At 45.7% G+C, this 24,504-nt stretch overlaps 1 protein-coding gene across 3 annotated transcripts in view; it reads left to right on the forward strand.

Annotated features, from left to right (window-relative positions):
- The window catches only part of GLI3 (GLI family zinc finger 3), a 286,977-nt gene that overhangs the window by 80,924 nt on the left and 181,549 nt on the right, over positions 1–24,504 (forward strand). For all 3 annotated transcript variants that reach the window (XM_033862873.2, XM_019940662.3, XM_073809535.1), the window contains exon 3: positions 14,408–14,650. In XM_033862873.2, the coding sequence (XP_033718764.1) occupies positions 14,408–14,650 (243 nt within the window). The remainder of the gene's footprint in view (positions 1–14,407; positions 14,651–24,504) is intronic.

Below are 24,504 nucleotides of genomic sequence, written 5' to 3' on the forward strand. Positions count from 1 at the left end.
AGATGTGAATGAAAGAAGAAAGAAAAGTGCAAAAAGAAATAAACAAAAAATCATACAGGTGCCTTCAAACCCCAAGGCGCAAGGTTTTGGAGCTCCAGAATCATCGTTAATACTATGCTGTTGAGTTGAATGTATCCCCGAGGGGTTAGAGGGAAGTTGACCAGCCTCTTTGAAGGTCTGAATTAGAGGAGACTCAGCAAAGACTTTCCCAAACCGGATCTTGTCCAAACCTCCTTCAAGAATGTCTGCCTGGTCTATACGCCCACACCCAACAGCTGAACAAGCTCCTTTTCCTTTCCAATAGCCTCCTCCCGACATTGACTTAACTGTCCGTTGGTCTACAGCACCAACCCTGTGGCCTGTGTTTCTCTTCTCAGGTGGTTCCAAGTCTAGAAAAATCACAGTCATAACGGCTGCGAGGGCAACAGCCATTCGTTTTTACTGGTCTGCTTTGCTGGGACACACGGACACCTTGACATGGTTGCATCTGTATGAATCCAGTATAGAGAATGGCTGGCCTGGGCCAGTTTGCATGCTTTGTGTCAACTCAAGCAACCCTATACCCCGCTGGATGCAATTTCTCACACAAGTTGCCGAAACACTTTCTCGGAACCCTGACTGAATTTGCTTTTGCCTTTTGGTTGGGAGATTCCCAATTTGGTGGGAACAGGAAATCTCCAAGCTCGCTGTTTGCAGGTTCCTCCTCCATCCTTATTAGCAAAAATACGTGCCAGTCTGGGTCATCCTGCCTTCAAAAACAGATCAGTAGGGATTATATCTGGCTCAGCAGAGGGCACGTTCCCTTGTATTTAAAAAGGCACGTTAAGTAGCTTGATGTGTGGGAAATGACCTGTGTCACCTTCAGCTTTCAGGGAGACTGTGGCACTTTTGACCGAAGTGTACGTGTTTGGTTTGTGATTGTTCTGAAAAGAACAAAACTCAAAACAACTGCAGACACACCCTAAGCTGGATAAGGAAACCGATCTTGAATCACACACATCTCAGATTTTTTATTTAAAATTCATTACTTATCACAGTGCTTAACACACTGAGAGAGGGAAAAGTCAGGAAATGTTTTCTACCTTAAGGTTTATGAGAAAGGCCCAAATCTTCTTTTCCCCGCCATATAAATTGTCAGGTTTAGAATTATAGGGAACTGATTTGATCGCCAGCTCACTGACCTGTGACTTTGGGGAAGTTCATCTCTCTAAGCCTGTTTCGTTCATCTGTAAAGTAGGATGATGTTAGTACCCACCGTAAGGTTTGGAAGCATCAACACTATTGCTTTGAAATGGTGCTGCCTTATTTTTGGTATGTATTTCTCAGGTGTGCTTCATCGTTTCACTGATGGGGGTCCTGAGATGGGCAAGTCAGGGGTTGGCACACTTTTTCTGGAAAGGGCCAGCTAGTAAATATTTTAGGATTTGCGTGGACCCTTCGGGCCCTCTGCTCTTATAGGGATAAAGCAGCCACAGACAATACGAAAATGAGTAAGCCTGGCTGGGTTCCCATAAAAGTTTATTCATGGACACTGAAATTTGAATTTCATATACTTTTCACGTGTCATGAAATATTCTTCCTCTTCTGAATTTTTTTCCAGCTATTTGAAAATGTTCAGTCCGTTCTTAGTACACAGGCCATGCAGAAACAGTCTGTGGGTGTAAGTTGCCAACAATCATCCTGAGAGAATTTGCCTGATCATTTTTAGTATTGTTCAGGGAGAAACAGCAAATGTATTTCTTGGGAAGGTTCAAGTGTCTCAAGTCATTGGAGCGAACCAAGCGGAGAAGAGATTGATATTTTCAATGCAAATTTCAAGCAGGCATGCTTTGTAAATGTTGATTATGGGCCTGATCCAAGATACATTGAAAAAGTGGGTGAAAGAGATGGCCAGTTAAATTATAGGTCATTAACTTGGATCCTCTTTCTGGTTGTGAAACAGCGATTATTCTCTCCCAAGACCTCCAGCCTGGTGATTGGCGATGGCTCATTTTATATAAGGGGAAGCAGCAGCCCAGAGAAATCCTGTGACTCGCCTGAAGTCCAACCAGTGTAACAGTAGAATCAGTCCTGGAAACTTAGCCATCCACCTCCTGACCCAGGGCACTTGCATCCCACTGTCCTGCTTGGCATGATTATCAAACAGATAATGAGGAGATTAGTGCTGGTACCCGGCATTCATAGATGCTATAATTTATAAAGATCCTTTTCATATTTTGTTTAACCTTCAGGAAACCCTGGCAAGTAAGCAGGGCAAGTTTTATTGTCTGCTCGTTAAGTGAGGCAACTGACAATCTGATATAATTTAAGTTACCCAGGGTCACACACCCATGAATGCTAGAGGCAAGTCTGGGACCTAGGTGTTCTAACTCCTTTTATTATATACCATGTTGCCTTATTATATATACGATATGGCACTTGATGTCATTAATATCCAAACATTAAAAAAAAAAATTGAAAAAGAAAGAACACCCTGCCCTGGCTCCAGCCCCTGGCAGGAATTTTTAAGTAGAGGTTTGTGTTATGAGAATTTTTTTGCTTTCAGAATGCTGCACGTGCCTCCTGTAAAACGTTGAATTAGATGATTTGATTTTTGGTAAGTGGCCCATGTACGTTTATTATTTATTTATTTTGGTACTTTTTGCTTCAGCTCATTTTGGCTAAACAAAGCACTGCTGTATTTTTATTGCATAGCCCATCATTAAAAGAAATTGAAAAGACGCGTGTTAGTTTGCATAGTGCAGGGATGGAAATCTATCTGGCACTTTTAGGAACGGTCACAATTCCTAATAGTGCATTTTAAGGAGTCTGGTTTTGTTCTTGATTAAAAAAAAAAAACTCTCTGAAATTTGCTATAATTCGATAATCGTCTTTCTTGGGGGAGAGGGTCTCAGCTCACTGTGACCCTGGTGTTATCGACTTACGCAGCATTCCCTTCCGGCCTGTGGGAGGGGAAGTATACTCGGGGGCCACATGACGGGCCTTTCGCTTGTTGGTAAATAATCCACGCAAAGCTGCTCCCAAGCGCACGTTTTCCCCTCTTTTCTATAAGCCATATGCTTCTTTAACCATTCGACTTACGCCCCTTTCCATAAACTACACACAGCTTTAACTGTTGGCACTATTGTTAACTTGAACACAAACCAAATACTCAGACGGCTTCTGGCATCTAAGTCCGCAACACAGTCCCCCAGAAGATGGTGGTAAATGTTCCTTTGCACAAATAGCCGTTCAGAACCTGGAGACCCTGGATAACAGGTCCTTCGGTTACAGACTGAAGTCTCCTTTCCTGATAACTTGTATAGGAAGAGGTAGAATAATTTTAACAATAACGATCATCTTCACTTATACGTATAAGGAAATGACAAGCGAATCAGTGCTCAGCTTTCAGAGACTTTACGGTAGACACTTGGCAGGAGTCACTCATCCTGGATAATAGATGAGAAAGTCCCCAAGACCTGGCGCTGAAGGATGGCCTGAGGCGGCTTGCTTAAACTTATTAAGCCTCAGGGTACTTACCTGAATGACTGGGCGGATGGGACTGAGTACCTGGTAGACTGGTGAGCAGCCAATGGGATTAATGCCTTTGCCCTGGGCACACGACTGGCTTTTAGTACAAGCTCAGGAATATGAACAGCAGCCGTGGTTTAATGATAATTTCGAATGCACTTTCCCTTTATACCTTTCAGGGGGTGCCCTGGTGAAAGCTGAGTTCCCAAGTTTAGCAGGAAGTGATGTTAGGGCATTTTTGGTACTTGTTTGGAAGACACTCATGTATAGGTACAAAATAATTAAAAAGTCGCATAATTTTAAATAAAGGAATTTATTGACATCTCCATAAATCGCAGCATCATTGTAAGGTGTTATTAATGCGTGTGAAAATAGCCTAGCTGGCGCTTACAGTCTTAAGAGGTGGGATAAGTAGTTTAAAACAAGACTACAGGAGACAAACGTGTGGGATAATTTTTCAATATATGTGTACTTAATTTGGACTTCTCTAGAGAATTATTGTGAAGATCATACTTAGGATAGAATTAAAACCAAGAGTAAAAGAAATCGGCTATATCTGCAGTCTCAAGTGGTTGGGAAATACAGAAACATAAAGGAAAAATAATCCATAGAAATATTTTCATGCTATCTTGGTGCGTTTTTTAAACTTAAAAAAATTTGCATAGAAATAATTATATATTTGTCTTCCTTTCTTAAAAAATTTGGAGGCATGGTGGTCTAGTAGGTGAGTGAACTCTGAATTCCAGTTCAGGCTCTAGCTGTGTTTTCTTGGATAAATATGCCTCAGTTTTTGTATCTGTATAATGAGAAGCACAACAGTATTTACCTCATAGGACTGGCACGTAACATCTTAGAACAGTACTTGGCATTCAGTAAAATCCTTTCCTTATACTCATTAAAATCCTTGACTGCACTGTATTTAATGATATAATATTCCATCCTAAGATAATGGACCTTAATTTTGTTACTGAGTTTTCCCTACTGTAAATAACACTGGGATGAATATCCTTGAATATACATTGTTTTCTTTTCCGATTTTTTTCCCTTAAGATACATCCTGGAAGTGGGATCATTTGATACAGCCGATGATGGAAATATTTTAATAGTGTGAGAAAGTGACTATCCCTTTGTATCCTCCCTAACACTCAATATTATTGCTTTTGCAATTTGACTGTAATATTCCTCATTGTTTTGGGGTACAGGCTTTATTAGCAAAGGTGTGTAAGTTCCTTTAGGGTAGTAGTTAGTCTCCAGTGTAGCAGAATCCAGTCTGCTACCTGTTTTTGTACAGCCTACGAGCAAAGAATGGCTCTTCACATTTTTCAATGTGATGTGAAAATTACATGAAATTCAGATTTCCGTGTCCGTAAATAAAGTAGTGGGACACAGCCATGTTCATTGGTTTATATCTTGTCTGTGGCGGCTTTTATGCTGCAGCGGAGTTGGATGGTTGAGAAGTTCGCAGACGTATGCTAGGGCATTGATCAGAATTCAAATTCAAATTTATCTTGTATTTCTTGACGCTGAGTAGAGAGGTCCAACAGCTAGATCTTTACGTGGGAGCTTTAGAGTTCGACTGCCTGGGCTCCAGGCTCTGCTTGTGAACCGTCTGTGTAACTTGGGTAAGTTAACCCAGCTTCTCTGTACCATAGTTTCTTATCTGGCAAATGAGCAGAATGACATTGTCTTTCTGATCAGGATACAGTGAAGAGTAAGCAAGACAGGTGAAGCCCTCCCTATGTCATAGTAAACAAATTTTAGCTGTATTTCACTGGTACATGGTTAATGGATTTGAATTGGTCGGAAGAATGAGTGAGACTAAAATTACTTGTATTTTGGAAATGTGGATGAATTTGGTCTTTTGTTTCCTTAATCGCTTTTATTGGGACTTCTTGAATATAAAAATGCATTCCCCTGGTGGTGGGACATTAAGTTCTCCTGAATGTGTCTGGAAAGCTAGCAAAAGGGCAGAAGAAAGGTCTGACTGTGTCCTGGTTTCTACTCTCATGCAGAGGAGAGTGGACGATTGGTGTCTGCCCCGTCCAGTTGGTCAGAGGAGGGGAGAGCAGTGGGGGTACCAAAGCATCCTGTCTTGGCTGTGACCGTAAACATGGGCTTTGGGGGAGATTAGGTTTTGTGACCATTCCTGCTTTACTCATAGTATCTGAGCCATTCCTGGAAAGTGTTTCCCAAAGTTGCAGACCTTTGTGGCTAAGTAGCTAGAAGTAGGCTGACCTCTCTAGTAAGAGCGTGAAGAATCAAAACGTGGTGTTTTCATTCGGATTTCTCGAATGCACATTTCATAACTAAGGTCAAAGTGGGCAGTGGCTAGAGGGACCTTTTGTGGTTAGAAACCTGACCCCAGGCAGCCCCTGGCCTTGCCCGGAGGCTGGGTCAGCAGAGGCGAGGGCCCTGGACCATCCCTAATCTTGTCCCAGCGCGGGTGGAACCTCCAGCTCCTTTCAGTACAGTAATGATATTCGCTTGATATTTAAATGCCCTCTCTGGAGGGTCTGATTCCTCCCATGGAGTAAGCGTGGTCTTTAAAATGTTATTAAAAATATAATACCACCATATGCTCAGGCTTTCTTAGTACCCCGCCTTCTAAAAACAAAAAACCAGGCAACGTAAACACACCAGATGAAGCCAGTTAAATTTGTGCTCACCCCTGCAATTTAAAATATGGTGGAAAAGTTAGGAAATGGGACTTTGATGTAGGGACGGGGACAGGGTGGGCGCGAACCTGGGAACTGCCATTCAAAAGTGCGGCCAGAAGAAGCTGTCACACACAGAGATTTTTTCCTGCCTACCTTGAAAAGAAGAGCAGGAATTCCCTGGAGGCCCAGTGGTTAGGACTCCGCGCTTCCGCTGCAGCGGGCATTGGTTCGATCCCTGGTTGGGGAACTAAGATTCCACAAACCGCCTGGTGCGGCCAAAAATAAAAAATAAATAAAGGAAGAGCAGGCCCTGGGTCCTCCTGTTGGACAGGAGCTGGGGTAGATCTCCAGGGCGATCGATAGGCTTGGTCCCATTGGAGGATGCAGCTGGCAGCAGCAGCCTGGACCCTCTAGCCTTGTGAACAGACATTTCACTCTTTCTGTTATGACTGTGGGTTGCAGATGTCATTATGGAAAGTTAACTGCTCAGGTCTGTAGGTGCAAAGCAAGGAAGAGGGACTCTTCATTCTTTGCTTATAAAACACTCAAACTGGGCCTTCCCTGGTGGCGCAGTGGTTGAGAGTCCGCCTGCCGATGTAGGGGACGCGGGTTCGTGTCCCGGTCCGGGAAGATCCCACATGCCGCGGAGTGGCTGGGCCCGTGAGCCGTGGCCGCTGAGCCTGCGCGTCTGGAGCCTGTGCTCCGCAACGGGAAAAAAAAAAACACTCAAACTAAGTTCTCAAAGAAATCTCTAATACTTCAATGTTCCTGAGACTGTTACTCGCAGATAGGCATAAATGCACTATTAAGCAGAAGGGAAAAAAATGGGGCCCTCTTGAGAATTTATTGTACTGCCTTTGATGTCACTAATTAACTCACTCTGTGTAAGCAGCGACTAGCAACTAATAGCAGGCTAATAGAAGAAGCTTCATGACATTTTAGAACTCTTAATGCAAGGAAGGGTCTTCGCGAGCTCAAGGAAAACAAGGAAGATCTCTGTTTTATAGGAGAGCCTGCCGGGACCCTCAGGGGCCTGTTGTGGTCTTTTTTTTTTTTTTTCTCTTCCGAGGTACAGGTGGGGCTTGACTAGTGCTTTCTGTCTGGAAGTTTGAAAGCTGGTTCGTAAGGCTGGGTTTGTGCTGGGTGATAGTGGACCAGGTCACAGCGACTCTTTGCTGTGCACATCATTAACGCCGAGAAGCATCCTCCCAGAGGTGGGCAGGGGTGTGGACCTCTGATTGGTGAGGGTTCAGAGAGAGGCACAAGGAAAGAGAATGAAAACCCTATAGGCCACAGGGCATGCCTGGTGAGGACTCATATGTGAAGCTGATGGTGTGATTGGCTCCTGATTTTTCAGATGGCAAGGAGCCCTTATTGTATGATCTTTTTAAAAAGGCAAGAGGCTGCTTGCTCTCTGCTGCCCTGGAACAGCCATGTCAGGTTTGCCCTTCCGTTTATCTAAAGTCTCATCTTGCTTTCTCTCTACTCTTTCTATCCCAGGAGCCCCTTTTGAAGCTGGGTGGAGCTCTGTAAGCTGAGTAGTAGGGAGTGAGGCCAGAAATTGCCTTGGGTTCAGTTCTAACCTACACTTGGGAGCAAATAGTTTCTGGTGAAGGGCTGGTGGGATATGGGTCAGTCTGGACTATGTTTTGTACTTTGGCAAAAAGAACTCTAGAAATGTTAAAACAATTATGGCATTCGTACTGCTCTGATTGAGGGCGTTTTGTACTCTCTCTCCTTCCCCCTTGGGATCTCCTGGTTGACGAAAGTGGGGAGAGAGAGCTACCCGTTAATCCTTGAACCCATGATCTTTGAGGGAGGGTTGCCACTTGAATTTCTCCAAAGCTTCACATCCCCCGGCAGCCCGCTCGTGTTGCAGGCCTTGCAGTCGGTTTAAAGGTTGCAGACAAAGCGGAGAGCTCTCCCCCATCCATCTGGGCCACTCCCTCTATCATCACTCATTGTGAATGGGAGATGTATGTGTAGCCGCATAAGGGCGACGTCTGACCCCAAGGACATTGGAAATGTTCTCAGAGAAGGCATTGTTTACTCCTCCCCTTGGAAGCCAAACTCTGAGACATTCTAGGGAGCAGCCTCTGGCTTAGGCATCCCTGCAATCAGGATGGAAAGAGGCAAGATTCTGCTTATAAAAACTACAGGAACTTCCCCCCAGCCCCCAACTTCCTGGCATAATTCTACAATGCTTACGAATGTACTTAGCCTCTTCTCTTTCATTTCTGATCTCTCTTTGGTCAAAGTCGTAGAGAGAATTCTGAAACAGGGAGGCGAGGACTTGGGTTCCACTGGTTTTTATTCAAAGAAAATCAGAATGTAAATAGCCACAGAAATAAAAGCTGACAAGATGCCACCAATGTATAATAGGAAAACATGAAATAATGCTCTTTCCAAACACAGCCTGGCAATTTCCTGGGAGGAGAGCAGAAAACGATGCTCTGTTGCTTGCTCAGAAGAGGAAGCTGGGGCCCCAGGCTTGTGGGAGCACATTAAAAACTGCAGCAACACACAGATGCCATTGGTTGAGCCTCAGCGTGTGAAAGGGTGTGTGTGTGTTTGTGTGTAGCCTGTGTAGGGCATATGTGTGTCTTCATGCCTGTGGGGATAAGATGCTTCATGGTACTAAGACCCTGAGGTTGGATGTCTCCCTGTGGATTTGTCACTGGGACCCTCTGGGTGCTTCCCAGGAGTAGACTTATGTTGATAAAAACTTAATAGGAGAGTATCAAAGGTTTGAAAATGTCTGTGCATCAAAATGCAATTACTTTTTTCCCCCTTTTATGGTGGTTATGGGGGTGGAGGCTGGGAGTGCATCCAAGTTCCAGGTATCATTCCCCAAACCTGCCTGGGAGCAGACGTCTCGTCCTGTTAACAGGACTTTGTGGCCTCAGTAAGGCGTGGCTGGGATTCCTCTTACATCACTTACTCATCAGGGATGTGGCTGCCTGTTTCTGATTAGGAAGCTGGACCTAACACCTTGTCCTGCTGCAACAGTGGGTTCTGGTGAGGATCAAGTGAGATGATCTAAATGATAAAGCGCTCTGTAGTGGAAAAGGATTATTTATTTTCTTAAGGAAGGGGGCGACGTCTGCTGGTGAGGGGTCAGGAATAGCCCTCTACGTGTTGATGAAGCCTCAGCCCTGTGTTTTAATCCATTTGAAGACGACTTGATTATATCGTTCAGTTTGCAAATGATGAGGTTTCACAAACGCAGACCTTATTAAACACGGAAATATTATTTTCTTGTTCGAATCCCATTCGCCTCGAAATCTTTTTCGAGTATGCAGTCTTCCCCGCCCCCCCCCTTAACATTTTGTGGCTTCTGTCCCTCTCCCCAGCCGCCCTGTCTTTTGGGCTCACTGAAATCTGAGTGCCACTTTTCTTGGAAAACCTGATATTCTGACTTCAGTTTTGTAATTTAATGATGGAGAGTTTCCTTAGTAAACCAAATTTAGAGTCCTAGAATGCTTATCTTATATCCAGACCTTGAACATAAAAGGCATTTTATACCGCAATTGTTCATTTAATGAGCAATTGCAGAGTGCAGGCCGGTTAAGGGATTGAGCTATATGCACTATTATTGCAAGAAGTATTCCGAAATACCAGAAATAGGACGTAAGCTCTGATCAGGGAGACTGCGAGCACAATTACCTTCTTTTCAAATCCTTCTGTGACACTGCAGGAGGAAAAAGGACTTTGAAACTTGAAAGGAAAGAGCTTGCTTTCAACCTCAAAAGCTAGGAGGAAAGGGCTCTGAAATTTGCTCTGAATTCCCAATTCACCATTAGCCTGTTTCTTCCTTTAGCCTCAAGGCATTCTCCGCTTTTTGAAAAGATGTTAAGAAATTCAGTCACAATAGAGAGCCTAGTTCTGATGTGTTTCCCTCGGTCCATTGAGGTCTGGGCTCCAGCCTTTGTGTGCAGTGAATTGAGCTGAGCATCTAGCTGGTTGGAGAGAGGTGAATGAGCAGTTGCTGTGCAGTGGCGAATTCTGGCATAGAAAGAAGCTCCCCCTCTTCCTTTATTTTCCAGCATGCATTCCTGTACAACCCTTGCTAGTGGCCATATGTGGCATCGAGCCTGTTCTTAAGTCAATACGGGATCCTTGGTTTATTGCAACTCTTGTTAAGTTTGTCTTGTAATTGAAGCTGCTGTTGACCTTGCTTGGGGACCGTTTGTAAAACCGTTTATTTAGCATAAACTGAAATAATAAACCCTCCTTCTCTCGGGCTGATTGTGATAGGGTGACATTAGTTTGATTTAATGATTAGCCAGCCTGACCCTTCTGCTGGAGAGAGCGGGCTTGAATAGAGAGAGTTCACTCCGAAGCACTCAGAAAGAATACTAATGAGCTTGTTAAATTTAGCATGGCTCCAACCACTTTTAATTCCTCTAATGGGAGCAAGCACTGCCTGGGAGAGGGAGAGGGCCAAGGCGCAGGGGGCCAGGGAGACACCGAGAATGTTCCTCGAGGGTCTGCACCGCTAGAGAAAGCCCACCGAGAGAAGTTTGCAGAAAGTAGCTAGCCAGAGCCTGGGACGAGTTGTAAGTATTTTGATCTCTTTTGCTCTGCGTCTCCTGTGTCTTGGGGGAAGAGAGGAGTGATGCTTCTAAAACGAGATTTCAAGGGACAGCTTAAAATCCGTGTTCCTTTCAGAGGTGAGCACGTGTACCTCCCGGGAGTTCCTCATCCGCTAATTCGGTCAGGGGGACAGGAGGTGTTCGTAGTTAGTGATGCAGCCTAGGGTTTTACTTTTCTATCTGAAGAATCCTCTGAAACTGTTCTTTCCATTCCGAGGCGAAAGAGCACTTGTTTCCTGGGTCGCGAGGAGAAATCGTCCAGGAGTTTGTGAGCGTCCACAGGCGTGTGTGTGTTGAGTCCTGCTTCAGGCAACACGATTACTTCCTTTAAACCTTCACTGTAAACGGTCTCAGCAGCGTTGGCCACAAGGCCACTTCTGAGTTTGGAGAGTTTATGGCACTAAGCGTGTCCCATGCCATGTGGGTTGCCTTTGGAAGAGCGTGGAAGATCTGCGACAGTTTCCAAAGTGAGATGCAGGGGCAGCTCTCCCTAGGGGGTTAGGAATTCCTTAACTTCCCCTGGAGCACAGCTCTACAGAAGGCAAGGGGGTCCCAAGTGGGATCCCGATGACAGTTTTGAAAATAATTTTCTCCTGAAGCTTTTAGTGAATTGCATGTCTCAGTGTGACCCCCGAGCTAGCAGCTGTTGAACGGAGAGAGGCATGAACAGTCGCCTTGTGTTTGGCTGTTCACGTCCATTGGCAGATGCTTCTGGAGGACTGGGCTGTTTGCTTACATTTTTGCAGCCGACTTCTGCTTGTTGCCATGGTGGACAGTATGTTTCTGTCAATAATTTGGCCTGGCGTAGCCTGTCTGCTCTGACTCTCAAACTTTATTGAACAACTCAGCTCAACTGAGCAGGATTAGACAGCTCTCGTCTTTTTGGCTTGCTGAAGTGGTTGCTAAATTTATAAGAGCAGGCAGGAATATTGCTTGGAAAGTTTCCTTTCCACTGTAGAGTGCACGCCTTCAAGCCTCTTAGCTGTCTGTATTCTGGGGCATGTGTACTGTCAAGTTTTCATCTGAATGCCCCTCAGAATCAACTCAGTACACGAGATGAACTTCATGAAATAATCGTCTGCTGGAATGTTCTGGGAGGGGAGGTGAACATTTGGGAGCATTGACTCTTGTATAAGTCAGTCTGATGAAAGTTTCCACGTGAAAAAAAATTCTGGCCTGCATTGTACTTTACTAAGGGAATTCATTCTTGTTTTCAGTATCAAATGTTTGAACTTTGCCGATTTCTTGTTATAATTTGATATTCACGCATGTTGTGTTAACTCTCACGAAGAAAATAATTTTTAGCTAAAACGTCACCCCCCACCCCTGTTTCCACGTACCCCGCCGCACGACTTCCTTCGCCCACCGGTGGGGAGAAGGTGGGAGGGCTGTGATCAGACCGTGCCAATTACTCAGTGCTTCGCGAAGTTGGATGCAGATGCTATCCGTAGAGGCATCGTGTCGAAGAAACTCACTCTGTTATAGGGATGCCGTTTTAAGAGAAGAAAAGTTAATTTCTTCTAGGAAGATTAAGTCAAGGGAATCCTGTTTTAAACCTGGAACAGATTAGTAGGGCTTGGTTAGTCATCTTGCGCAGAGGATGCTAATTATGTGTCACAGCCCCATTTGATAGGGGCTTCCTGGTTTTCCAGATGAAGGTGCCTTCTGCAGAATTTGCCCCTCAGCGCTATACGGTTGGAAGTGGGAATTTGTGTAGGCGCAAATTAGTGGAAAACATGACTTTGGTCATTTGTGCATTATAGGAATTTTTATAAAACCGACTAAGAGTTTTGAAGTGTTTTTGACACCTTTCTGCTTTTACGTCACTGCAAACCCTCGTTCTATAGCCTGCAACTTTACTGCTGATGAAGTATGGGAGTGGCCTAGGGCCTAAAAGTATTAGTCAGAAGGGAAAATAAAAATGTAGGTTTTTTTTTTTTTTGAGTTTGTTTTTAAATTAGCAAAAGCATGGTTGGAATTGCTCTTGTAAAGATCAATGGGTGAAAATGTGGGATTGCACCATTTTCTTTTTTAGTAGTTACTTGATAGATTAAACTCATAATTTATCCCATCATTACAAGGTTTTGGGGTGAGGATCTGCACAGAATAACGCTAGAATAATATTTCACAGTTATCCAGCAGTAGTCAGCAAAATTACTGTAAAGTCCAGAACATACCGCATTGCCTGTTCAGTTTTGGAAGTCATTTGCTAGGCTAAAAAAAAAAAAAAATACATTGCTTATTTCTTCAAGTCCCAAACATAGGCAGAAAAATGAGAGTTTCTACTGGCTTTACGTAGTTCAAATTATTAGGCATCACAAAACAGTAGTTGTTCCTTTAGTTTGTATTTTCACGCTCGTTCAAATTTATAGCTATTCTTCTGAATTTGTCAAAAGAGCTGTGAAATTGCTAAGGCATACTTCTTCTGTTTCGTTCAGAGGCTCTCAGCCAGACACACCTGCTTTCTGGGATACTTAGAAGAGAGGTTTGTGTATTGAGATGAGATGAGTTCAGAATCTGCTCATCTAAATAGTACAACAGTATTATTATTTATACCCAAATATAGTTTTTGTTTTGAGAATCAGGAACAGGAAACAGCTTTCAAACGAGGTGTCTAAGCAGTGTCCCAACAGCTTGGTTTCTATCAGCACTTGTCTGCCAGAGCACAGTCTGTGGATTAAACACAGAGCTTGTGTGGGCGTAGTTTAGAGTGTGTGTATGATTCTAACAGATGAAGCGGTCCACTAGTTGTGGGTTCCGATCGCCCGCTCAGTTTGATTTTGTGCCTCGGCTCTTTGATCTGCTATTACAGAAAGGTCGTCCAATCACATTGGCAGAGAATCATAGTGGACAGATGGAAAGTTCTTACAGATGAAAAGGAGAAGTATTAGGGAGCTGGCATTTCAGCAAGCCATTGCTTACATGTTGGAAGTGACGTCTGGAGCCCACCAGAGCATGGATGTAGATCAGTGTAACTGATGTCCTCCACACCCGTAGCCTCACCCCGTTTTCGTCTTAGCCCTCAGCTCTGCTCTGTGGGCGGAAGCAGGAAGTGTCCTGCAAGGGGCACTGTAGGTTTCCATGATTGGCATCTTTATCCCTTGGAACCAATGGGTTTTCTGTCCCATGTCTGGCTCTGTTTCATTTCTCAGTGGGTCACAAATCTGACTTCAAAAAAACCCCAAATCACGAGCACTTTGGGATCGCTTTCTAACGGGTCCTCTTCTGAGGAACAGAGGTCCCTCGCTTCCCAGATCACCCGGAGACCTGGCTTCCTCAGACCAGGGGAAACTGGACATCCACAGCCCTAGGCTGGCGAAACTTCCAGTTCCATGTGGGACCCGCGGGGATACTGGAGAGTCCCCGCTGAGCCTCCCTGGCAGATTCGGCTGGAAACCGGGGATGAGAATTTGCTGACCCCCTACATCTCAAGTGAATAGGCTCATTTCCTGCCCGCCTTCCTCCTTCGATTCGTATCTTGGACCCTCATTCATAAGCAGTGTTGGCTTGAGACTGTCCCGTCGTGGTGTAGCTTTCAGAGTTGCCAAGAATGAGAAATAGGCTTCTTTTGCGGGGGTAGATGGACGGAGAGGGAGCCCTAGTTGATGGCCGCTCACAGAGTTTCCGTTTCCCTTCCTTCTTCAGAGGATGAAAGTCCTGGACAGACCTATCACAGAGAGAGAAGAAACGCAGTCACCATGCAGCCACAGAGCGTGCCGGGGCTTGGCAAGATCAGCGAGGAACCTTCGACATCCAGCGACGAGAGGGCCTCGCTGATCAAGAAGGAGATCCATGGGTCCCTGCCCCACCTGGCCGAGCCCTCCGTCCCCTACCGCGGCGCTGTGTTCGCCATGGACCCCAGGAACGGCTACATGGAGCCTCACTACCGTAAGTGGTCCCCTCCCCGTGGCACTTGCCGTAGGAGCCGCGGCAGGCTCTGCGTGTGTGGGCGTGTGTGGGCACGTGTGTGCATGCGCTTAGTGAATGAGGTATTTGGCGTGTATTAATTTATACAAATGGAATTTATACAAACGTTTAATTGACTGTCTGCTTTACTGCTTACTTCTCCCACATCCTGTCCATGCCTCTCTTTAGGGAAAGCCATTTCCGTGCATCCCTAAGCAGCTCTCAGGCCTCGCAGGGGGTTGGAGGGCCGCCGTCAGGAAGGTGTCCATCTGTGATTAATCCACGTGGACCTTTCCCGGGAGCTAGAACCAGGTTTGCTCCGCCCAAGTAGATGCTGCTAGAGGAAGACTGGTAGAGGGGGGCAGTTACTGAAGTGGGAGGCATTAGCAGATGTCTTTAACGGCAGCCATTCCCCCTTTTCAGTGATTTGTGTGTGTTTGTTTTTTTGCTTCATTGTTGAGGAGGAACAAACCTCTTCTAACCAACCGAGGCTGAATCCCTTCCTATGGAAGATTTTTCCATGTGTCCTACCTTCTTCTGGAATCAGCAGACCAGAAGACCTCGGAAAGCTCCTTTTCCATCACTCAGAAAGTTTAAGAAATTAATGAGGGCTCCGAACACACCTATACAACGGTTTTCTCCCAAGGCAGAAACGTAAAGGAACATATACAAGGGTTCAGTTTATTTCTGGCCTGGTTCTAGTTAAAAGACATGTAATTCGGTGGTGGAGTAATGAAGTTCACATTGAGATGCTCAGGCTTGCAGCTCTTGATTACAGATTTATCACCTTGCCAGGATACAGACCTGCTCCGACTCCAGACGGACCATCGCGCTCCAGGGAGGGGGGACTGGTTTGCGTTTCCCTTTTTCCACATCGTTCAGAAATTTTAGTGTTTTAAGGCAAAAGGTCATTAGCCAGATGACTGATGAGTGAGGACAGCTGATTAGTGCATGGTTTTTGGCTCAAGAAAGTACCCAGGATAAAAGCTAATTTCATCCCTTCATTAGTTGGCTTGAAGCAGAGGGGAATGTTCACTCATCAGGGTGCAGATCAAAGAGCTTCGCACAACCTTCAGTCTCAGTAAACGCTCCTTCTTCCTCCCCCCAACGAGAGTATATTGTTGGTAAGGATGGAAGATACATTATTTTCTTCGGTGGAGGGAGATTTCTTTTAAGTGGTCAGAGGCATGGAGGAAAAGGTCTGATGGCTTCTTGTTCGCTTTTAAAAAAGGCTACAACTTCTCTGTTTAAAAAGTGCTTATCAGCCCTGTGGCTACAGTTGTTACTTTTACGGATACAGAAATAAGGAGGCGGCGTAGTGTGTATGTTCCTTTCCTTCCCTCTTTAGAGGTTTCTTTCATTTTATTTGATTTCTCCTTTATTTTCGGAACGAGAGTTTACAACAGTGTGGGTAGGGTTTTTCTCCGAGCACATTCCTAAGTTTTCTACGTTGTATTTTTGTGGATGGGTCTGCATTAGATCTCATCCATGCAGAAAATTGGAGGGACTGTACGTACTCTCGACCTATGTTAATATTCCCGGAGAGTGCGCTTACTTTTGAGAAAAGATCGAGTCCAGATTATTCGCCACACGTTCCCTGTCTTGTTTTTGCCCTTCCATGGGAACACAACTTTCCAACTTTCCCCATCTCATATTTGTGTTGTGTGTTCGATTCCAGATGCCCACTAATTGGTGAGGTAGTTAATTGGTCAGGACAGCTGCCCGAAGTAGGCAGATGACTGCTAACTTTCTGTCTGTGCCGTCCAACTTGCAGCTTGCCCTCGGCCCGTTTGTTCTAACGGTTTGCCCATTGAATTCTCTCCCCGTCGTTTGAGGGGCCGGGATCTCTGCACATCTGAGGCCCTCCTCCCCTCTCGGTGGTCCGTGTGTGCGACCCCCCCCCCCCCACTCCCGGGCCTCCAGTGGAGTACGAACTAGTCCGGGGCATTGAAGAACTCTCGGTGGCTCTTGGAACTGTCCACTGTCACCTGTTTAGGGGACATCGCACCCATAGGTTGGTTATGCTTCAGCTTTTCCCACTGCATTTTCAAATCACTGTTAAAATCACACGGTAATTTATAACCGAGGTAGGTTGTCTGTCACCAAACGCCATTTTGACCCACCCTCTCAACGTACTCACTCATTGGACGTGAATAAATGCTATCGTTACATACATCGCATGGATGGGGAGACCTAGGGATTATAGCTCAGCAACCAGGGCACTCAGGTTCCAGCCTCGCCGCCTACTGGCCGTGTGACCGTTGCCAAGTAGGCTTGTGCTCTCAGGCCCCTCTAAGGATCCCTTCCTAACTGTTGAATGGGAGTGATGTAAGACCCCCAGTCCCATGGCGTCCTTGTGACAATTAAGCGAGACAATGCCAATAAAATACTGAGTACCATCTCTGGCTCATGGCGAATGCATCGGAATCATTACAGTAGCTGTTTCTCCTCTGCCCCATCTTTCTTCTCCTGTTCCTTCCTCCTTCTTGCCCCTCCTTCCGTTCCGTCGTCATCATCATCATCCATGCCCTCACCACCATCTGTAAGTGATGCGTTCACTCTCCAAACCAACGTGTTTTTTTGTTTTGCTTTTTTTTTTTTTTTTTTTGGTACGCAGGCCTCTCACTGTTGCGGCCTCTCCCGTTGCGGAGCACAGGCTCCGGACGCGCAGGCTCAGCAGCCATGGCTCACGGGCCCAGCCGCTCCGCGGCATGCGGGATCTTCCCGGACCGGGGCACGAACCCGCGTCCCCTGCATCGGCAGGCGGACTCTCAACCGCTGCACCACCAAGGAAGCCCCCGACGTTTGTTTGTTTTTTTTATCAGAGTTGCAGTTGTGTTCGGTTCAGTGCAGACGGGCTTGTCTGCGCCAGACCTGCTTTCCTCCGTCCCTGAGGTTAGCATCTTCTATAAATACAGATTACAGATGGAGTGAGTTGTAACCCTTAGGGAAAGGGTGTGCGGTTAGCAAGGGGTGCCGTGGCCCTGTGAACAGAATCCTTTCTCGATGAACCTTAGTGGACCGACTATCATTTTTTTCCTGTTTGGGGAGTAGAGAAATTTTAAAGCTTTTACGTGAGTTGGAGTTTTAACCTTTTAAATTCCTAGCAGAAAGTGTTTTATGTAACAAGTACAAACTTAATACATGTGGAAAAATAAAAAGTATAGGGTTAGGTGTTCATGGTAAATAATTTAAAGATGTCCTAAAACTAAGCCTCAAGGGGTCAGTGGGATATGATGTTTCTAGAACCCTGTTGGCTTATTTCATCTTCTACCAGTATAATGAACGTTTTTTTAGGTACCTTGTAATAATATTTATCCACCTCCCGTGGATTTAATTATCCAGATAAACGACTGATGGGAAGCTGAAACTGACACATCTTCTAAGAATCTTTTAGTGTGTGAGAAAAGTACCCTCTTCTTTAAATGAGCCGTAAAAGTTTGGCCACGTTTCTTTACCTTGTCTCAGTCGGCAGCCTTGTCTAGAACATAAGTTCATTGCAGACCTTCGGTAGCTGACGGTTCAGAGCATCTTTTCAGGCCGTTCCCTTTTCCTGTGAGTCGTCTGCCAGCCCCACCAGACGGTCGGAGGGGAAAGACTCCTCTAATCCAGTGTATCTGGGCATGTGAACTCTCACAGTAATTCCTGCGTTTCTCTGTGGTTGGAAAATGCAGACGTTCCAAGATGCCTAATTTGTGCTTCTATATATACTAACTTTGTATTTCTAACGTGTGGGCAGGCTTCCTGTAAGACCGGAAAAGGGAAAATCGCTTTTCCCCTCAGAAGGACATCTGTAAAATTTTTATTGCACAACACTCTGTTATCCTTGGGTAGGCAATGTTGCATCTTCACAAATTGCGCTTAGGCGGGATTCAAAGTATTTTCGGTTTTGTGGGTTGCACTTAAAAAAAAAAAAGGAAAAAGAAAACCCCAGGATAGCGGACACTTCAAACATTTGCAACATGTGTTTGGAATAAAATCCTCACTGGGGGATCGGGGGGTTTGTCTCGCCGAGGGTAGCTGTGGATGGGGTGTATGTCAAGGCAGGAAAGTTGATGTTCAAGCTGCATGGCTCAGACCTGGGGTGGTGCTGACAGGCTGGCTGCTGCAGGATCACTAACGCTTTATAATTGGGGAGAGCACGGGAGGGGCCAGATTTGGGGAATCTGACCTCCTTGTCCTGGAGTCAGGATAAGGATCCCCATCTCCGGCCCAAAGATTTCTCAGCAGTTTTATTCTACTCCTGCTTCATCTGTAGCCAGATATTTCAAACCACCATCACCCCCCGCCCCCCGCCTTCACTTAACCACTGTGCATTTCTTCTTTTATAAACTTACAAGGCAGGTGACATAATAGTTAAAGCATTCCTGTGCCCTGGCCGACACTTAACTTTCATTCTCTTCCCCATTACAGAAAACATGTGTTGCATTGTCTTCTGTCTCACTGTGCGGAGTCCAGTTTTCTTAACGGTCCCTGCAGGGGTCTTGGTGGGGAGTTTCTTGGAATCACCAGTCATGTCATACAGATCCCCTGCTGGTTTTGTTAAAGGCGGGGAGGGTTTAGAAAGATGCCCCCTTTTCTAAAATTTCAGGTCTCTTTTACAGTTTTATAGTTGTGTGAAGACTGCTTTGCTTCTGCCCCCAACTGCTCCCAAGCAGTAATTCCTCCTGGAAAATATGATTCATTCCTCCATGTAAATGCTTTGATTGAAAACATACCGCTGGTATTCTTCCTTATGTTTCCCAGCTCGGATGACAGAACTATTAGTTGCTAATTAGCAAAACCTGAGGAATTAGCTTAAAGAAAAGAAACTGAATTTTTAATTGGCTGGCATTTGTCTTCTGTGGAAAGCTGATGTGCTGAGCCCACTTGCCTTCTGACGTGCTAAAAAAAAAAAAAAAAGGGCATGGAAGATGTTTCTTCTACCTGTCTGTCTTTATATTGGGTGACTTTCCACACTCTTTAGAAATACGTTTGCTAAGTGAGGGGAAGGGAAGAGGTGTATTTTACATATTTAATAGACGTACCTGCTCATGTTTCTTTTGCTCTCGGAGTGTCATCTGGAGGCTGTGAAAGACAAAGATGCCTACGAGGCACAAGTGAACAGTTTGGTGTTGACCAAACTGCAAAGGCGGTGACAGTTCCCCGAGCACACAGTTCTGTTCTCATCCAGGCTGTCGTTTCTGTCTTTGGAGAACAGTTGACAAGCCAATCAGGAGTGTTGGGATTTTTTTTTTCCCCCCTTGAAAACTAGAGGGTTTTACCAGAAAGACTGAGGTTGGGTCATACTCTGGGGGCTTTGCCAAGTGTCTTGTATCCTGGGCTGGTCGTCTTGAATTGTAAGGAAGCTGGAGTGGGGAGATGCAAGCAAGTCTAGGAAGTTTTGCAGAACTTACTCGTGAGCTGAAGAATAGCTCCCTGCTAATTTTTGTCCTCTTAGAAATTCAATGTAAGGATCCAAGCTTTCTTTCAACGACCTGGAGGTAATGTTTTAAGACCAGCAACAGTGAGCCAGTTCCATGGATGTTTTTTTACAGAGCTACGTTGCAGTGCAGCTCTGCAGAAAGCAGTAGAAATTTAGGGATCATTTTGAGGGGGCTGCAGATTCCACTCTCCCCGCTGAATCTTGACTACTCTCATACTTGACGTGACTGTGATTCCACGCATGGGTCTTCTGAGATAACGACTGAGACTGGGACCCAAAGCGGAGAGGAGCATGTGACCTTTGGAAAAATGAGCTATTGATTTTATCCACTGAATTACTTACTAGGACATACTTATTAGAGGGGACCAGGGAGAAGCCCGAAGGCCATTCCTCTAGGAGAGGAATAGAAAGGAAAGGCAAAGGGAGATCATGTTCTAGAGAGAACCCGTTGGCCTGTCGGTGCCCTGGCCCTGCCCTCTCACCCTCTGTTGTCCACATAGTGCCCCCTGCAGGCAAGTCTGGCTCCTGAGGTCCACTGCTCAGGCCGCCCTGCTCACACTGTTGTCCTCCCAGAATACTTCTTGGCTTTCCTCCTCACCTTCAAGTCCTACTTATTCTTTACTAAAGATGCACTTCCTGTGAAAGACTTCTCTAAGTCCTATCTCACAAGGATCTTTCCCTACCCTGCACTCCAAGTTCACGTGTAACTCTCACCCTGAAACACATCACAGCTATATCCTTGGGTGGTCCGTGTGTGTTGGCCGGATCTCCTTTAGGATAAAGGTGATAGTCCGGGCAGTGCTTTGTTCTTCTATCCACCAGAGTTCCTAGGCAGGACTGGGAGGGCTTGTTAATGCAGAGAAGGGATGAGCGGTTCCTTGATTGGCCTCAGTCACACCGGAGATGAAGTTAGTCCAGCGCCTGCCGGTCAGAGGTGGCTCCTTGGCAAACTGAAGAGACTGAATCTTCTGCATCCGTTTTATAATTCACCCGTTATAGGCAACCTCTGATCCACACTGGCTCCCCTCCCCCATCCTTTCTGAACGAACGTAAGCAGGGTTTCAAGTGTTTATAACACATTTATACATTTATAAACACCAAGAATACTTGCTTCTGCCCACCTATAGCACACTTAAAGCTGCCAGGATGCTCAGACCAGGTGGGATGCGGTACTTTGGAGGAGATTGACACTTTGCTCCCAGAGTTAGATGAGGACCAACTCATTGTAAACACCACGGGATTCTCACAGGAGATTCGCCCCTCCTGTGTGTTTTGAAGCCTGTCTGAAATCGAAGGGGTAGGTCTCTTTTCCTGTAGTTAAGGTGACCATGATATTTGTTTTCCCCTTTAGCAAATTTCGGTGATTCGTCTCTAGGCAATTTACGATCTCGGTAGCATCTTTCCCACTCATTAGTGTGCAAGTATGCGTGTAATCCATGGTCGTGGAATCCTCCATCGACAAATAGATCGGGATCGTGAATCCAGTTGTTTAAATATTCCGCGGAGTTATTTTCCTTTTCTAATTTGGCCACCCGCCCACCACCCAACACAAGCGGCAATGTTTTTAGTTGCTTATGATTTCTTTCCCTCCCCCCGTCCCTCCCCCCTTCCTTGAGAAAAAGCATGAGAAACACAGCAATGCCTGCCATTTCATAGCCATCTGCTAACAGCCTTCCAGCCTCTTTTCTAACAGAGGCAACATTATACTTGGCCCCCTCCTTTCTGTTGTATAATTAAAGAACGTTACCTTTGATGTCTCTTGAAAGCTGCATCTCCTGCCTTGCTTTAGCTTTCTTGATCTTGTACCTATAAATCTGTGCTGTATCTTCATCCTGCTTAGTGAAAGGGCTGGATTTTTCTCTTTGTGCCTTGTGCAGTTTGGTTTAATATAGGGCAACCGGTCTGGCATTTTACGGCTCTGTCCTTCTTACGTTCTGATAGACTTTGGATTCTTGTGGAACTCTTTGAAAAGTATCCAACTTTCAGTCCTTTTAGCTTTTACATGTGGGTCTCTACATTGGGTCTCTCCTAAAATGCACTGTTCTTATCTTCCTAATATCTCCCCTTCTTTGGGGGGCCTCCTGGCTTTTTGTTAACCTCAGTTTTTGACGAGTTTCTTCCTCTTAGAAAAAAATGAAGAAAGTTCTTGACTCACTGAGCTGTTTGTATTTTTGGTTCCCCTGTCAGTCATTTGTTAGTGAATCATGCTTACTGAATGTCTCTTAAGTGGTGACAAGTGTTGGACAGAAAGAACAAGGTCATTGCTTCATGGAGCTTCAGGCCAATGCGACAATAAGTCAAGTAGATAAGCCCTTCCTTGCCTAAAGTCAGCACAAAGGATGTATCATAAAAGATAGATGCAGGGCCCCTGAAGAGAAGGTAACACACATACCTCACCCAGCCTTGATGGGTCAGGAAGGCTTCCTGGAGGAAGTGACGTCTCTACCTGTGATAGAGAGGTAGAGAGGAATGTTTTTGAAGGCGTGGAGGCCAAAGGAAAACATGTCACTTGTGAGGACCCAAGGGGACTCTGGGGTTGGTGGGTGGAGCTCAGGTCAGGGAGTGGCAGGAGACAGGCTGAAGAGGTTCGGGCCAGTGGGCTCCCTGGGAGCAGATCCTCTTCTGCATGAATCCACGGTGAGCCCTAAGACTTGTTTCATGGCCTTTGCGTATTTAAGCAGATCTTTGGGTAACTATGCTTCCCGTCACCAGCCCAGGATTTGTTGCAGAGTTTAATTCACCTCCTCTTTCTGATTTGCCACTGTGATTCCATCCCCAGCCCCTCCCGACTTCTCTGGCTGACTTATCCCGTGGTCCTCAAGGACGTGCTGCTGCTTCCCCTGAGTCGTGTGTTATATTTTCTTTCGAAGACAACAAAATCCATTTCTACTTGTTCTCCAACTGCTGAGCTTTTCTGTATTAGGTAACCCTGATCATCACAATAGCTGGGTCTCAAAGTACAAATCCCAAACATTGGGAAATAAATGTGGTTTCATTTCCAGTGAATCAGGAGTGTTCTGTAGCAAGACACGTTTTAACTTCAGAATATAAGATTCACCATAAAATAAAAAAAACTTGAGTTTTAGTTCATTGGAAAACGCAAATCCCCTAACGTCCGTTGAGCTAGAGGAATTGTGCAAAGGGCCCACGGCAAGGTTGGCGAGAGGGGCCAGAAATAACAAAGTGAAATTCAGCTGGGAAATCAAGTAGCTAATACCACTGGGAGAAAATGAGAACAAAGACTTCCAGGGGTGGGATAAGCCCGCAATCTGGCCTGGACAGAAATAGTCTTAGGGGAGATGGGGGGACCCCTGAGGAGGAACCGGGCCTCTCCATGGAGGGCTGCGGGGCTAATCAGCCGGCATTGTGTAGGTCAGAGGAAGCCCACTCTAGGAAGCTGGGTGTTTACTCGTCCACTTGGGGAGGGGGGGGCAGAATCTGCATCCTGACTGTGTTTGTGACTTGTGAGTGGGATCAAAGGGGGCCCTGCTTTCTAGTTTAGAGAGGAGCAGAGAAGTGTGCATGGAGCATCCTGGGAAACAGACACCACCTCTTCTTTCCATTTGCTTTCGTGAAATAAACCTGCATTCGAATTCGGCAAGATTTCAGATTTCCCCCCCAATCCCTGTTTTTCCCCTTAAGGTAAGGAATGTCATAAGATGCCATCACTCCCCCACCACCCCGCCACTCTCCCCCAGCATCTGTGATTCCAGCTTGGCCCGACAAATCTGACCACATAGGTTGACTCTTTTGAGCAGATGTGTAGTTCACGTCTATATTTAATGTACAGGATGTACATCCCACAGCATGTAATGCTGTAGGATGCATTTCTGTATAGCCTCTGTGTTTTATCTTTAATGATGTCTTGCGCATAATTTTTGCCCATCACGTTCCACAAATGATGATATAGAGAGATGGTCAATGAGCGGTTGAAGGCACCTGAGTGCCTCCAGTGTCCCCAGCTATTCTGATCGTGCCCCAGCTTCAAGTCTTACTCCACTGGGTACACGATGCCTGATCTTCATTCTCATTTCAAAAATTCCATGCATCTTTTTGAGAGTCTGCTACAAGTCAGGCACTGTCTAGGTCCTGAGGGGCCAGCATTTGCCAAGACCGATCAGGTCCGGGCTTTCGTGGAGCCCACATTCCAGCCAGAGGAGATACACACCAAACGCAGGGGCAGAGACGTCAGCAGGGTGGCACAGTGGGTGCACTGAGTCCACTAAAACAGGTGGCGTGCTGGGGAGAGACTCGGGGTGGAGCATGGCACCTTGGAATGGGCGGGCAGAACAGGGAAGGCCTTCCTGGGTGGTGTTTTTGCAGCTGAGACCCAAGTGATAAAAAGGAGTCAACCTTGGGAAGGTCCAAGGGGAGAGCATTCCACTTAAAAAGTGGAATTCGTGGGTTTGCC

This window comes from Tursiops truncatus, chromosome 9, assembly GCF_011762595.2.
Source record: "Tursiops truncatus isolate mTurTru1 chromosome 9, mTurTru1.mat.Y, whole genome shotgun sequence".
Classification (NCBI taxonomy): Eukaryota; Metazoa; Chordata; class Mammalia; order Artiodactyla; family Delphinidae; genus Tursiops; species Tursiops truncatus.